Source organism: Labrus mixtus, chromosome 20, assembly GCF_963584025.1.
Source record: "Labrus mixtus chromosome 20, fLabMix1.1, whole genome shotgun sequence".
In the NCBI taxonomy this organism is placed as follows: Eukaryota; Metazoa; Chordata; class Actinopteri; order Labriformes; family Labridae; genus Labrus; species Labrus mixtus.
The window spans coordinates 13,830,350-13,846,465 of NC_083631.1; the positions used below are offsets into that span (position 1 = coordinate 13,830,350).

General features: G+C 44.2%; 1 protein-coding gene across 2 annotated transcripts in view; it reads left to right on the forward strand.

Annotated features, from left to right (window-relative positions):
* srcin1a (SRC kinase signaling inhibitor 1a) overlaps positions 1–12,527 on the forward strand; it is a 38,674-nt gene extending 26,147 nt beyond the window's left edge. The window contains exons 12-20 of one of the 2 annotated variants that reach the window (XM_061065814.1): positions 182–312; positions 637–784; positions 1,316–1,619; positions 1,752–2,013; positions 2,425–2,564; positions 2,721–2,873; positions 4,541–5,479; positions 7,658–7,795; positions 12,110–12,527. In XM_061065814.1, coding sequence (XP_060921797.1) covers positions 182–312; positions 637–784; positions 1,316–1,619; positions 1,752–2,013; positions 2,425–2,564; positions 2,721–2,873; positions 4,541–5,479; positions 7,658–7,795; positions 12,110–12,115 — 2,221 coding nt within the window. In that variant the 3' untranslated portion in view covers positions 12,116–12,527. The remainder of the gene's footprint in view (positions 1–181; positions 313–636; positions 785–1,315; positions 1,620–1,751; positions 2,014–2,424; positions 2,565–2,720; positions 2,874–4,540; positions 5,480–7,657; positions 7,796–12,109) is intronic. The other variant, XM_061065815.1, reaches the window with a different exon arrangement.
* Positions 12,528–16,116: the final 3,589 nt, after the last annotated feature.

Genomic DNA, 16,116 nt, shown 5'->3' on the forward strand with positions numbered 1-16,116 from the left:
GGTTCAGCTGTCCAGAGCAGTTCACAGTGATCTAGCCGTTGATTGAGAGACACTTTATTGGCAGAAATGTTCCTGAAGCTCAAATAGCATAGTTCTGAAATAAATATATATATATATATATTTTAAATTAAGTATATCAGAGGAATCACTGGTGTTCAGCCTTCTGTCTGTTCCTTCTCAGCGACCTGGAGAAGTCGGTGGAGGAGATCCAGAAGGAGTCGTCTGTCAACCACAAGCTGGTGACGGTGCAGGAGCTGGAGGAGAAGTCGGCTCTTCTGAGAAAGCTGGGAGAAACACTCACAGAGCTGAAAAGTGAGTCATGCTGGCACATTCCTCATTCTGTGCAAAGGCACAACACAGAAAAACACAGTCTTCTACTGTGGCAGACAGTTTATAATGCACTAATTACTCACCAAGGCGATGATTATCTTTAGTCATCCACAGCAAGTCCGTCAAACGTTTAATCGCTGTGAGATTGCTCAGACTGCTCATTGTCTTAATGAATTCCGTGACCATTAACACTGTTCGAAAATGTTTTGTTTAATGTTTAACACAAAAGGCTTTTAACATCTTTGACAAGTAGGACTGATCAGAGTGAGGGCACATGTTTGCCCCCTCCTCTTCTGTCCCTTACAGATCAGTTCCCAGGCCTGCAGAGTAAGATGCGGGTGGTGCTCAGAGTGGAGGTGGAGGCCGTCAAATTCCTGAAAGAAGAGCCACACAGGCTCGACGCCCTTTTGAAACGATGCAAGACTATAACGGACACCCTGGCCACCATGCGCAAGTATGAACATGCCTCAGACGAGACTCACCATACATCAGCATCTTTTAGTTTAAGATTTAAGTAAAAGAAAGACATACAAAGGTGCTGAGTGTAAATAAAGTTCAAATGAAATTTTCCCAGAGTCTGATGGGAAAGCATTTATCTGTCTGTGGCACTTTCATATCCATCATTAGCTGAAACTAAAATCCCTCATTATTTCAAGGAAGGTCTTTCTCTTTGTACCTCTGCTAAAGAAATGATGTTTTCACACCTTATTTTTTAATTGTCAGCAGAACATAATGGAGACTGACAGGCCCTTTGACTGTGGATAATTATATATTTATTGTTGAAGCTCACAGAAATCTGTCCTGAATTAGGATCTGTTCATTTTATGGTGTCTGCCCTTCAGCATTTGTTTGTCTATAATTTTAACGGTATTTTTGTTTTTTTGGTATCCAGCAACATTTTGTTTTCTATTCATGGTTTATTCATATTTTAATTTGTGTTGCATTTCAGGCATAAATAATGAATTCAACTTTCATGTCTTACCAGACAGGCAAATGAGGGGGTGTGGAAGAAGCAGGAGGACTTTTCTAATCCTTCATCAAAGCACAACGATGACTTGCGAAAGTTTTCAGACTTTGACATCCCCACCAGCTCTCCGCTCACCATCAGTGACCTTGGAGGCAACAGCCTGTCCAACTGGAGCCCCCACTCAAGCCTCAGCCGTGGCCATGGGAACCCGTCTGGCCCTCACAAGGACAATCATCCTCCTGTTCCCCACAAGGGCAAAGCCCTGGAGGAGCTGGAACGCCGCGCTGCTGCTGACAAAGCTTTATCCGTGGAAGTCCGACTGGTAAGAAGGATTTCTCTACCTTTTCCTCCCCTCGTAGTTCGGATTAAGACTCAAACAAAGTTGCAACAATGCTGCAGATCCACATTGGCTGTTTGTTTATAAAGTGATAGATTCCCCCTCTGTGCTTCACAGGCAGCTGAGCGGGACTGGGAAGAGAAGCGTGCCAGTCTGACCCAGTACAGTGCCCAAGACATTAACCGGTTGCTGGAGGAGACGCAGGCTGAGCTAATGAAAGCTATTCCAGACTTAGAGTTTGCTGCCAAGCAGATCAAGCCTTCCTCCAACACGCCAACCTCCCAGAACCCCCAGTCTGGGGCAGGAACCCCAGAGCACCGCGTCAGCAAGCCCCAGCACAAGCTTTCTGGGAAAGAGGGACTATACAGGCGTGGCTCTGGTAAGATGGAGAGTTCAGTTTAGTCCGCATCATTCTCATACATTATTGTCAAAGAAAAGCATGCTTTTTGATTCTGCCGACTTATCAAGAGCTAAGATTAACCGTTTTGTTTTTCATGCATTTTTAAAAAAAATTATCCGATTAGGTAGAAAATAGTTTAACAACCCTGAAGGTTATTAGATTTTCTCAAGACCGGGCTCTATAAATTTAAACACATTATGAAAAAATGAATTAACTTCTGATACATAATGTACATAAAGAAAAAAGTAAGTTTCTTATGCCACTTGGCAAAGCATTCAGCCTTACACATATTTTACACAAAATGCCTTTAAATGCCTCTTAGCATGTTAGTAAATCACGTTAAATGTGTCACGCCTTCCTTTAAGAACCCTGAATGACATGTCTTTGCAGACGAGCTGACAGTACCACGGTATCGCACAGAGAAACCCTCCAAGTCGCCTCCCCCTCCACCACCTAGACGCAGTTTCCCCTCCTCTCCATGCGTTACCAGCCGCAGTGGAGAGACCCTCATTCCTGGCAAAAGTATAAAAGTAAGACAGAGGAAAAATCACAAGAACACAGTTTTGAAATGCACTCACGAGAATCTTCCGTCTCTTCCCATGTAAATGTCAGAGTAGTTTGCCCCTTTTCAAAAGAGGGAAATCGGCAATTTACATTTCAAGTCTTCTTTTTTTTTGTTTGTGCAGAAGTCCGAATCTGAAGAGAATGAAATCCAGAAGCCTCATGTGAAATTGAGGAGGGCTGTTTCTGAGAACCCTCGTCCTGCATCTACACCCCCCACACTCGCCTCTGGGGACAAGGAGGATCGTGAGGAGGATAAAATTGCCGCTGAATTGGAGGTAACGCAAGAGATGGGTCGTGAATTATGTTGATTATATCCTCAATGGGCTGTTGCTCAATGAGGGGGGAAACTGCTCTTGTCTTATCATTTATTGTAACGCCCACAATCTGCCACTGGTTTTTGTGTGTACATACTCACATGCTCACCATCATTACCACATGTTCAAGCAGCAGGTGCCATATGTCCCCCTGCCCCTGGCACAAAGAGAGCTCAAAGATCACATACTGCTCAGTCACACACATCATCACCCAGGGCTCACTGATCACAGCCAGACAGATGGACCTTTATGGCTGCCTGGACTGTGTTTGAGAATGAGTGCCTGAAATTTCAAACGCTGGAATTGGAATACTGAGTCAACAGAGACTGAATTTGATGACTCAGTTGCTGTTGTGTTTTTGTCCTATATTTATGTAAGCTTTTGAACCGCCTTTTTCATTCCCCAGCTGTTTGAAAGAGCCCCGCTCAAGCTCCCCCTGCCCTCTCCCTTTTCCCTGCCTGTTGGCCTTTACAGCAGGAGAAGTCAGCCCCCCTGCAGGCTGGACCTTTGGCCCTCTGAGGCCACAGGCACTGAGGTAACAGTCTAGCTGGCCCTTAGTGCTGTGGATTGCTGCCCTCTTAAACCTCTGTCTCGTTTCCCTCTTAACCTATCTACCACAAACAGGAAACACCTGCTACTGCTCAGCCTCCACTTTCTTCCAGTCATGCAATCCTTCCAAGTCTTCTCAAAACTGATACTTTTGCTCGGCAATTCCTCACGTGTTCATGCTGTGTTCAATTAATCTCAATCAAGATTTAGACCACCTGGAGCAGAAACAATCCAAACCATCATATCATTGGCTTATTAAGCTGCAAAAGCAATCAAGTCAGCCGACAGTTGTCTACTGCACATAAAGCAGACACAGAACCATGATAAACTGGAGCTATGTTTCAGACTCCCTGATCAATATGATCACAAGGTGCCTTCCCTTTTCTCAGGTTTGATCTTTCATTGAGCGTGAGAAAATGATCTCGGCCTTAAGTTTAATAGATGTTAACTGTTTAATTTTACAGACTAAGAACATTGCAATTTGTCTGCCTATGTTGATGATAGCTTTGTGAGTCAAACATGAAGTATTTACTTGAATGTCAAACCAATTTACTCAAAGAAGCTTGAAAAAAATCAATAGTTGTTAAAGCTAGATGTAAGCGGCTATTATCTGCCGTTAACTGTAAGCACCATACTTCATCTGTCTTGAAGTGACAATGAAGAATATATTGATCAATGCAGGTCTAACTAAACACAAACTGTTTCTTTTCCCCAATCTATCCTTTGGTACAATATTCCATCAATGTCCGAGGAAAGTTGGTTTACAGTTGATATTGTGGTGCATATTTGTGTGTGAGCCCAGTTAGTAAGTATTGTGTTGTAAGTACTGTTTGCTTTGCTAAACTGTTCTAGACTTGAGAGCTGTGTTGGGACAGGCCACAGCACAGGCAGCATATCAGATGCTCAGACATGCTTACATATTGGTTCTTAAACTAAAAAAGATGTAACGCAGACAAGTTAATTTTTTATATGTACCACTTCCTATTGTGCTGGGTTTCCAACTAGCAAGTTGTTGGATGTGTGTTAGCTAAGGTTAAGAGTGTATACATTAAACTCTAAAGTGCTCTCCACATTTGTAGGAAAGGCGCTTGTCTCCTGTGCCCTTCATCGTGCTGACAGAGTGTTTGCCTGCGTCTCCCGCTGCCTCAGAGGAGCCTGTCAGAGATGAAGCAAATGACCTTGTACGCGAGAGTCCATCACAGGATCTGACTGGTCATTACACCATCTACCAGACTCAAATAACCAAAGAAAGGGATTCATTTGTAAGCTCTCACCGAGCGGAGCGAGAGCAGTGTCGCGTTAAAGAGGATAAGGACTTAAAACGGGAAGTTTCTCTGTTGTTGACCGAGCTGCAGGTGAGGGTGGTGTCTCCCTCAGAGGTCCAGGAGCTCTGCAGGACTACGGGTGAAACTCTGCAGACTCTGACAATCTCCCCACAGACGAGGGACGTCTCTGAGGTTCAGCTGAGTGTCCGGCCTCTCCTTGTGCTTCTCACAGAGGGAAAAACAGTCAGGGAGGCCTACAGGCTGCTGTATTCTCTTTTAGAGTCATCTAAGCCGGTGCCCAAACCCAGAATAAAATCCTCCCTCCACTCAAGCCAGCAGAGCTCCTTGACGCAGGCTCTGAAGAGAGGGATAGAGACGGGGGAAAGGGTGCTTACAATTCAGCACACCACTGAAACTAAGGGAATTCCTGGAGTCCAGCTAAAGTCATTGAACACTAGTCTTAAGACCACTCGATCAGACAGCTCAGCGGACACTCTGTCCAACCAGGGCCAGAGGAAAACAAGAGAAGATGTCCAAAGCAGCACCTACAGGAGGCTGGACAGCTTGGAGGAGACTATCCGTGAGCTGGAGAACACTTTGATTGAGATAGGCGGCCACCCGACACCAGAGCATCTCTACGCGGAGACAACCACCCGAAGCACCCATATACAGATGACAGACAGTGTGACCTCAGGGACCAGGAGGCCACCTGTCCCGCGCAAGCCGTCCTCCCTGAGCCCAGCACCAATCCAGGTTCAATGCCTCCACCTGTGTTGCAGACTCCTTCTCTGAAACAGCATGCTCTGTTGTCTTTCTTCGCTGCTTCTCTCTGGGTTCACTTTTGAGCTTCTGATGTCTGCTCCCCAAACCAAATTGTCCACTGATTGTTTCAGAAAATCGAAATATATAATTAGGGACAGACAACAGACTTCCTCCCTTCCTGTCTGTTCTGTGATTAGTACTCGGGCTGCTTTCCTGCTGAGCCCACAGTTGTTAATTGTTTCTTTACTGATTTGTTCTGTCATCTGCTTCTCTGTGTGTAAATCAGAGCTAGTTTACCCTGTTTGTGACAACAAACAGGCAATAAAAAACACCGTGGAGATAATTTACCTTATTTCCTCTTCTTTTTGATTTGTCAGCTTTATCAAACTAAATCTGTCTTCTCATCTTTGCTCAGTGTTGAAATCAATTCTCTTGCTTTTAGAAATGGTTTTAAACAAAACGATGATCTGTAAAGGTTCATCAGCTGCTGTGCTTCCAAACGTCTTTTATGTACTGTGTCACCTTTTCATTTCACACATCAAGATACTACAAATGTATTGATTTTTTTAGAACACATGAAGAAAAAATAACTTTAGTCATTACTTCCAGGTAAAGAAATATCATTAAGAAAAACATAGTGCGTGAAAAATCATTTTAAACAGCCTCTATAAGAACAGAAATCCTCTTATACCAGATGTAAAAAGCATTCCTTATTCTTCTAATGACCACATGTAAAACTCTATTAGCAGACATTGTAAGTACCTGTCTTTAAACTCACCTTTATTTGACCATTTGCTCAGCAGCAGATTAGTGCTAATCAAAAGCATTACTGCGTTCCTGGGTCAGCTGCAGCTACAGCACGGTGTCTTCACAGCTCGGTAGAATTCCCTGTTGCTCTGAATGTAGAAGCCCACTCAGGGCAGGGCTGCAATCTCTGACAGTCCCACTGTCATGGTGAGTTTCAGCCCTCTGATGTAGAGGCGGGGAGCATTCCCGTGAGCACGACTCAGGATTACAGAGTCTTCACGCATTATTTCATCACTTCAACTTCAACCACGATCATCTTTTCAACATGACCCTTCTACCTACTCGTGTCCAACACTCATTCATCAGCGCACTTAATTCACACTTACAAGCAATCTCCCATTACAGTTCAGTGTTAATTAGCACATTAGAACAAGGATATATCCATCAAGCATCAAATATACAGGTGATTTTCTTTCTGCATTTCAAACACCGAAAAAGAATAGGCTGAAAAAAAACTGGCTTTACAACAGTTTCTCTTCAGCTCATGTCTCTGTTTGCACAAGAGGCAGAGTTAGAAGAAATTGGACTTTACATTTTGTGTGTGTGTGTGTGTGTGTACTGGTGACAGAGTAACTCAGCAGGAGAGATCATTAAACAAACTGCTGCTTGGATCAGGCTATGCAACGTCAGTTTTGATGCTGCGTTTCTATATTCTGGTCCCTGTCACTTCCTGTTGATGGATGCTGAAACTCTGTGAAGTGGATTGTTGGGTTTTATCAGCTACAAGCTCTGATCTTAAAAATCCTCATTGGTCTCAGGAGACAGACTTGCTTGCTGAAATCAAACTCTGTATAGTTTTATGCGTGTTTAAGGCGTAAACTGAATGCACTGTAGAAGAGGAATAAAAAGTACAACATTCTGATTAACACTTCTCTCTGCCTCTCCTCTCCTCTCCTCTCCTCTCCTCTCCTCTCCTCTCCTCTGCCTCTCCTCTCCTTCTCCTTCTCCTTCTCCTTCTCCTTCTCCTCTCCTTCTCCTCTCCTTCTCCTTCTCCTTCTCCTTCTTCTCTCCTCTCCTCTCCTTCTCCTTCACCTTCTCCTTCTCCTCTCCTCTCCTTCTCCTTCTCCTCTCCTCTCCTTCTCTCCTCTCCTCTCCTTCTCCTCTTCTCTCCTTCTCTTCTCCCTCTCCTCTCCTCTCCTTCTCCTCTCCTCTCCATCTCCTCTCCTCTCCTTCTCCTCTCCTCTTCTCTCCTTCTCTTCTCCCTCTCCTCTCCTCTCCTTCTCCTTCTCCTTCTCCTTCTCCTTCTCCTTCTCCTCTCCTCTCCTCTCCTACTCCTTCTCCTTCTCCTCTCCTCTCCTCTCCTCTCCTCTCCTCTCCTCTCCTCTCCTTCTCCTCTCCTCTCCTCTCCTCTCCTCTCCTCAGGGAGGGAACAGTTCTGGTGGTGGGGATGTTCAACTCTCCTCTGCTGCCTCCAAACTGAAGCACCTGCAGCAGAACAGCACAGATAAGACCAAAAGCAGCAAAAGAGACGACTTCATGAAGATCCAGGGCCAGCAGCAGGTACTGTCTCATATTAGGACTGTCGGGGCCAATCACTCTTGATCTTGTAGCATTTGTACTGCTGGACTGTACGGTACTTTCCCCAACTTTTTCAGTATGACTCACATTTTTTCAGTTTTGAAGCGATGGCCACAAATTTCCATGTGCTATAAAAAAAAACCTTCAACAGAATAGGGGTGTAACAGTCATAAAACTGAAGATGACTGGTTATAAAATAGACTGATCATTCATATCATGCACTCTGTCTGAAGTTGGGGTAAAGAGAAGTAATGACCCGTGCACGATGAAGAGTTTTTCTCTCTTATTACAACGACAAATTATTCGACCTTGTTCCTGACTTTAAAAGATAATTACTTATAAAGGTGGTGGCACAGTCGCTCTGTAATTACACTCGAAATCCAGTATGAATTGGCCATAACCATTACCATCACTCTTCACCTCCACTCAAGTCCTCTACTTGTTCCAGGGAGCCTCTGCACATCCCCACCATGCTCCAGCTCACCTTTCTATTTGACACAGTCGTTGTGTTTTAATTTACTTTTTAGCTGATGATGATTCCTTCTAAAAATGCCAATATCAAATAATTATGTAAATCTCAACATCATGGGTTTGTTTGAAATAGGTCAAAGTGTCCTCTAAAGGTTTATTGTTTTCCATAGACCAACAGGTGACAGTAGATTAGCTCATCAATTACCTTCACGATTAACTGAACATACAGTCTTAAACTGTCTCTAATTATAGTAATATTATAGTAAAGTTAAAATAACTTACTTTGAGTTACACGTTACCATAACTGACCTGTACAAGTTGTGAAAATGTAAAACAAGGAGAAGTCCTTTTAGTAGCAGAGACCTACATCACTTAATGCCTGGGGCTTATTATTTCATTATAACTGGTATTAAGACTTAATATAACTGAAGTCTGATTGCAGAGACCTTGCAAACCCTTTGCTAAAACTTCTTTCTGTACATTTTTTTGTCCGACATTTATGTCTGCCCGATTGCTGGCTCGACAACTTTTTTCTATTTTTTTAATTCGCCAGCATGTTTGCATTATAGATGAGATTTTTAAAAAAAATGGACTGGACGTAATGATGCTAGATGTCCCAGGAGGCAAGAAAATTGAACTGTTGAAGCATGTCAGTCCAATAAAGGAAAGAGAAGGTTTTGCACCATCCCAGTGCACAGTGAGGGGGGAAAAAAAAACCTTAATGTCAGTAACTTGAAAAAATAACAGGAGCAGTGAAGTGGACCTAAAACCTGCATACCCCACAGAATATGACGTAGAATTCAGAAGTCAGTTCATTCTGGAAAATTGCAGAGTTAGGACACGTTTGGCGTAGAGGGAGAGACTGCAGAGATGGGGGAAGTAATGAGGCTTGGGTCGCCTCAGACTGAGAGAAGATTGGGAGTAATCTCTGCAGTGCCATGTAATAATCTCCCCCTTCAGTCTCTGGCAATCAGTGATTATTCAATATGAAGAGGCCAGTTCTCTTTCCAAATCCATAAGTCTTTTACGTTTCCTCCTTTTAATGTCTCTTTCCTACTTCCGCTTCCTGCAATCTTCAATCTCCCCATGCTGTCCTCTTTCTCCTTTTCCCTCTGCCTACCAGTCTCTCTCATTTCCTTTGATTTCAAAACAGAGTCCATGCCTTCTCTTGGTTAATGAAAGCAGAATTGATCCCATTATTTCACTCACGTTGTATGCCACTGTATGTCCACAAACTCTTCAAAAGAGTGATTGTGGAGAGAAGCTGCATGTGTGAAAGTGCTAGGGACAGTGAGTGAACGCTGAGAGCTAAGTGTCAGAACGGAAAGTTGCTGTTCAGCTGTTTCAGATGACAGCATGCCAAAGCTTTTGGAAGATGATCTGGTGCTGTGTCATTGGTTTCTACAATCTGTTACATCTGAAATCGCTCCGTCTTGGTCAGAATCCTGATGTCTTTATAATGTCAAAGCAGAGAAAACAGCACACACCATGACTATTCAGCTTACAGATGGATGGAGCAAACTGTGATTACAAAATACTTTTAAATTCAGTGCAATGAAACAGCTGAGCGTGAAGCATGCTGCAAGAACATGCTGACGATCTGCAACTCATCTCATCAAATCGTGGAGGTCGGCTGGCTCACCTGCAAACAACCTCTTGAAGCTGATTAAGAGCTTCTGCTGACAATATGTCCATGAGCTACCTTTTCACAGCCAAAAAGTTAGCAGGTTATCTTTGAAAAACATATTCATGCAGAATCCCCAAACAATCACAGTCTTCCAGAATCTGCCTGTACTTGATCAATATATAATCCAATATTATCGAGATGTAACCTCACACAGCACTCGTCTCACTCTTATCGCCCCCTCAAACAAACACCTGCTGATCACAGTTTTGACTGATATTATTGTTCTGACAAGCAGACGTGCCCACCCTGGGTGACCTCTCTGCTCAGCCAACAGTTGAAGGTGATGATCCAAAGTTCTCCCCCCCCCCCCCCCCCCCCCCCCCCTCTAGTTCCCTGTGCTGTTTTTCACTCTTGTTCTCTCTGGCCAAAGGAGGATTGACGCTTCTATGCTCTTTTAACTGATCTTTACTGACCGCCAAGACCCACATAATACAGTAATATCTCTGAATATATATAGATACCTTTAACATAAGTAGAATTATCCAACCAATGACAGTAACATTTCCCCACAGTTCAATGAAAGGCAGCTGGTGCACATTAACATTTCATGAACACCAGCTGGAGGGAGAGTTAAACATCTTTAAGACATCCCTTTTTCGGTTTTATATGTGTCCTGAGTTAAGCATTTACACCTTCATCACTCTTTTATGGTCATCAAGAAAAAACATGCTGCGTGATTGAACACGTTCTGTTCATCTAATCAGAGTATTGAGATGTGTGGTACTGTATCACCTGGTGTGGCAGATTTCAGGTGTTATCCCTTTCTACCCTTTTGCTGCTCTCCTCAAATAATGTATACCAATGAAGCCTGATCCTTGGAGCACAACATGTCACATTCATTTTCATCTTTTTCCGCGAGGCATCAGGTTCCTTTGTCAGTCTCGGCTCTGTTGTAATCCCGTTTTGTTAACTGTCGGTGAGAAAATTAGCACAGCCTTTCTGATGATGCTGGATGCTGCTGTGCTCAGGCTGTCTGCTCACCAGAGCTTTACTCTGAGGTATTAAAGCATTCCAAGCATGAGGATCCTTCAATTCAGTGTGCTGTATAAAAACAGACAGTTCAAAGCCACAATTTCTGTCCGTTTGCTTTGGAGCAGATCAAGAAGGGCATGACAATGTGAATCACTTTCATGCTGCAAAAACCCCATTTCCATTTCCCGTTTGGCCTCTTATTACTTCTGGCGGTAAAACAGGCTAGTTAAAGGTAGCGGGCATGATGTGGGGGCTGTGAAGGCCTTTCCTGTGGGGCTGTCATTTGGCAGGCAGCTTTGAGTTCAAGAGATGAAGGATGGCTGCTCTGCAGCACTCACAGACCAGAATAAACGTGTCGGCCAGGCTTGAGAGGAGTTCCTCGAGCAGAAGGAACAGCCGCGCTCTCCAGGGACGGTTGGGAGCACAGGCTGGAGCTTCACCAGAGCAGGTGTAAGCCTACCAGGAGCACAGTCCAGACCAGCACACTTGCTCTTCTTTATTCAGAACTAATCCTCATAATCCCTAAACAAACACATTTAAAAACTTTTAGAGCCGCAGCAAAAACTTCACTGCCCCTGCTTCTTACAAGAAAACATAAAAAAGAGCATCCCTGTTGTGTAGAAATATTGTACAGTAATGGTAAGGTTTTAGGTCGAGGGGACAGTCAGAGCAAAATACATCAACCTATTCCGACAGATGCATTCATTTCCACCTACCTGCAAACCAGAGACACACATGTTGTGAATGTGAAGCAAGTTTCATACTGTTTGAACAGTGCCATCTAATGACTCTTTCCAGCATTACATGAGACTGAAAGTATGCGGCTGTCTGTCCATAAACGTATTTTGCATTTTTTAATGAGAAAACGTCATTAAAACAAATGTCAAAATAAAGGTGATTAACGACGGTGTAAGTTTGTATTTATTTGTATGTATGTTAGTGTTGCCCCCTGTGACAGAAGCTGTATTTATCAGTGGTTTGGTCGTCATGTGTAGATGGCAGCCTGTCTCATGGCTTGCATCACACATGCTGATATCAACCTGAATAACAATCTCCTGTGTCTCTTGTTTTGTTTCCCTCACCCCTTCCCCCTCCACTACATGTTTCTTCTGACACCTGTGCCTGCGGCCAACCACACCCCACCTACTGTTCGTGTGACCCTGCAGCAGTGAGCGACCTGTGCGTGTCCAGCCTCTTCAACTTCCTCCTCCTCCTCCTCCTCCTCCTCCTCCTCCTCCTCCTGTTAACCCAAATGGAGAGCTACACACATCCATCTGCCCCTTTTACTTTGCCCCTCCAAAATCTACACTGAACCCCAGTCTGTGTGTGTTAGTGGAAGAGTGTGAGCTTGTGTGTGCGTGTGTGTGTGTGTGTGTGTGTGTGTGTGCAAGCATGCATGCACGGGCATGTTTGACTGTAATGGGAAGGGAAGGAGCTGCAGGGGACAGTGCCCAGTCAATTTTCAGACTTTAACTCTCATGATTTCCCCTTTGATCCCTGAAACCTCCCCTCCCCTTCCCTGTTTCTTTTGGCCCTGCTCTCCCTGAAGGCCTTGGGGACCAACAGCACCAGCGGCAGTATGGAGCCATACCTCTCTGGTATCAAAACGGGCATTTTCTCAGGCCGAGTGCCCTCTCCTGCAGCAGGGTTTGCCCCTGGCCTGAGGAAATACCCCCAGGATGGGTCATTTCCCTCCTTGACGGCCTCCCCTATCCAAGCGAAGGCCCTGCTGGCGAGCCTGTCAGCTGCCGGCCTGAGCGCTGAAGCCCTGCTCCTCTCCTCCGCCATCCGTCATCACCGCCTTCTACGAGAGCAGCGAGCCTCCTCTTTGACCTTGCAAAGTAGCCAGTCCTCCTCCCCGACTCCCCCTGCTACTCCCTCCCCCTCGTCCTCTTCCCCAACCACTCCGACTCCCTCCCTCTCTCCCTCCTCTCCCACCCCTTTGAGTCCCCTCAGCCTCTCGTCTGGGCTTCTAAAGCGCAGCGGTTACAGCCTCGACAACTGCAAGGAGGGCGGCAGTGAGCCTGTGAAGAAGGATCTCACCCCTGGAAACTCTCCGTGATAAGGATGATGAGGATATAAGAGGATTCAAGCACCATCACATCATGACCATGAAGATAAAATTATTATAGAAAATTCCATCAGTTTCTCTTTTTGGAGTCTTGTTTTGCTTCAGGAGTATTTCACTCTTCTTTCTCTCTACTTCTGGCCTCGTTTTCAGTTTGCAGTCTTCATATTTCAATTGAAAGAACTACTGGACTGTAAATGATCACGGTCACATTCTTCTTCTTGGACACATTTTTTTTTTCTTGGAGGGTTTTTCCAGCTCTGGTCTGGTTTCCATATTTCCTCTGCAGTTCTCCCACAACGTTATACTGCCAGTTTGCAAGTAAGAGAGCACACAAACGAGGCCTCTTCTCAACAAAAGGGGCCTCCCCTCCTTATCCGTGGCCTGCTCTAAGGCTCTAAGCTGAAATGGTCTGGATGGGTTTACTGACAGTAGCAGCCATGTGCACACTGTACCCTCACTCTATGGGATGTTAGTGGAGTAGAAATCTTTTTTTTTTCAGACTGTGACTTTTATCATAGAAAATGGAGCTGCAATAATCATCAAGTGAGTCCCGTCGTTGTGTGTGTTCAGGGTAATATAGCTCTCAGTTACTTGCATCACCTGACAGAATGTGCACAAAAAAAAGTTTAAAGTAGATCAAGGTGATAGTGGTTTAAAAGCTGTTTTGTGTTGAAGGGGCGTTCGTGGCACCTCTTTTTTTTTTTTTTCTTGTGTGGCCTGTGTTTGAAACTCTTACCTGGTGCTATATTTTCCCTCTGTTCGTTCACACTTTGTAACGAGTTGTTGCAAGACCAGTGTCTGATCTGAGAGCCTGCTTTGATTTCTTGCCGTACTGTTTGAATATTTACATCCATCACTCCAAAAAAAAAAAGAAAACATTGCATCAAAAATTAAGAACAAATTATTGAAGATTTTACATTTTAAAACTCCCTTTTAACTTGAAAAAAAGCACATTGTAGCAAGTAGAGTAACATCAGCACATTTTCTATTGAAAACAGAAACTGGAGGAACAGTGACACAACAAGGGGGGGGGGGGGGTGCCAATAGTAAAACTTTTATCATTGATGGATAACTATATATGTGTATTAATTAATCAATGTTAATTAATTATGACAATCAGGATGTTTCTGCAGTAAGACTACAGGTTGCTCTTGCATTTCAGCGCCTGACATGAAAAACCCTTCTATAGCACACACAGTGATATTCAACACACACACACACATCTGTCACACATGAAGCTGTTTCCAGAAGCATGGATTTTACACGTTTTTGTCTCAGCCACCAAGTGTCTGATGAATCGTTTTTTTAAGTCACAGCTGTCGCATAACTGAAAAAAGAGCATTCTGCTTCAATTTGCCACATCAAACAGGACACGATTTCACTCTTGTAAGTATCCGACGGATGGAGTAGTTGCTAACGAGACATCCGTTGCTTTTGAACTTAAAAGGTTATCCGCTGGGATGAAGCTTTCAAAGTTTTCAGCAATTTGCAGGTCTCATTTCGAAAACACGGTAACGTCTTTGAACAAGAACAAAATGCATTTCCACAAATGCAAATTCCACAGCAGTGAAATGATCGCACTTAAACACCTCTCACACTGTTTCAACTTTTGAGTAGTGTTTGAAATGAAAAGAAGGTTAGTCAGCACATATTTGGGAATATCAAGTACATTTTGACCCCTGAGTGTTTCCTGTTAAATAGGCAAATCTTTCCTCTAATTTTGACCCCTTGAATCTGGTTAACTGTGACAAGCACAAAGCCCCAAATGTTTCTTCAAGGAAGAAAAGAAGATCCCTGATATTTCTTACTGTGAGACAGTATTGCTGTTGCTTCATTTGGTTTCTTTTTCCTCCTGTTAAACATGGAAACAGTCTTGATTGTTCGGCCTCTAGTTGGCCTTAGCAACAGCAGTTGAAGTTGAAGCACATCAAAGGCCTGCCAGTGATTCCTTAAGCGTACACTCTGCACAAGGAACCTTTTCTTTGAATCTCCCTTTCCTGCGTAGTCGCCTTAAGGCTGCCCACTTGGGGAGGCGACAAGGTTGAACAGCCAGTCACAGACACAGAAGTGATATTCTTCTCAGACGTTCTCTAGAATAACTGTGTGAAATCAATTCTTTGTGGCATTGAGATTAAAACATGCGCAAAAGGAGCTTGTGTCAAAGAGTCGGCAGCTTGAGGAGAGGGGATTAGTTTGGGGACATGTGTTTGAAGGCTACTTTAATAAGGCCATTGAGGGGGCTTGTGATATAAAAGACCCAAAGAGATGAGAGGAAGTGTCTGACAGTCAGAGAGCCAATAAGCGGCTGCTCTTTCCCTAGCCCCTTTCACTTTGCTTTGTCTTTGGTCTGTGAAATGAACACCAGTCAGTTCAGGCTAGCCTTGGATAAGGTTTAATGGGCCTTGATTCATGAACAGTGAAAGTGTTCAGTATGTTATTAGCACTCTTACAATTGCACCAAGGCAGTGGTCTTTGCCTTTGAGGGAGGCCTGTTTGTCTGCAAGGACCTGCTACCATGTTTCTCCCAGTGCCTCTAAGACTTTGTTCTTGCCAGGAATCCCCACATGATCTTCTAGTACAGCGTTAGATCAGCAGCAATGACAGAATAACACTTTTACCCAAAGAAGAGTCTGCGGGAATGGGCTTGTTCCCATTTTCTCGCGGCAAAAGAAAAGAGCACTTGAAATGCAGAGTGTGTCAGGTTGCAGCGGTGGCATTTGACTAAACTCTCCCTGATTTCTAACAATGTGCAAAAGGCTCACAGCACTGCGACTCTAAGCCTCACCGTGGGCGCTCTGTAGCTCTGCCAGGCAGGTTCAAGCCCTGGGTTTCATATTGAGTGAAGTCAAATGAAAGGAATTCACTTACTCATGCTGTTCCACACTCAATCCATAACTCTCGGAGTTAAATCCGCTGCAATCGCGTCTGGTGAGCGTTGGGGAGGAAGTGTTCACGCTTGGCCGCTTTCCCCCAAGTTAAGTCTGAGATGAAACCTCCGAGAAATGCGTGATAGTGCTCCCTGGAATAATATTCTCGAGACAAGTGTTAGTTGGCTGTGATTTCAACACGGCCGGAGGCTTTGGAGGGCATGTTGAAGACACT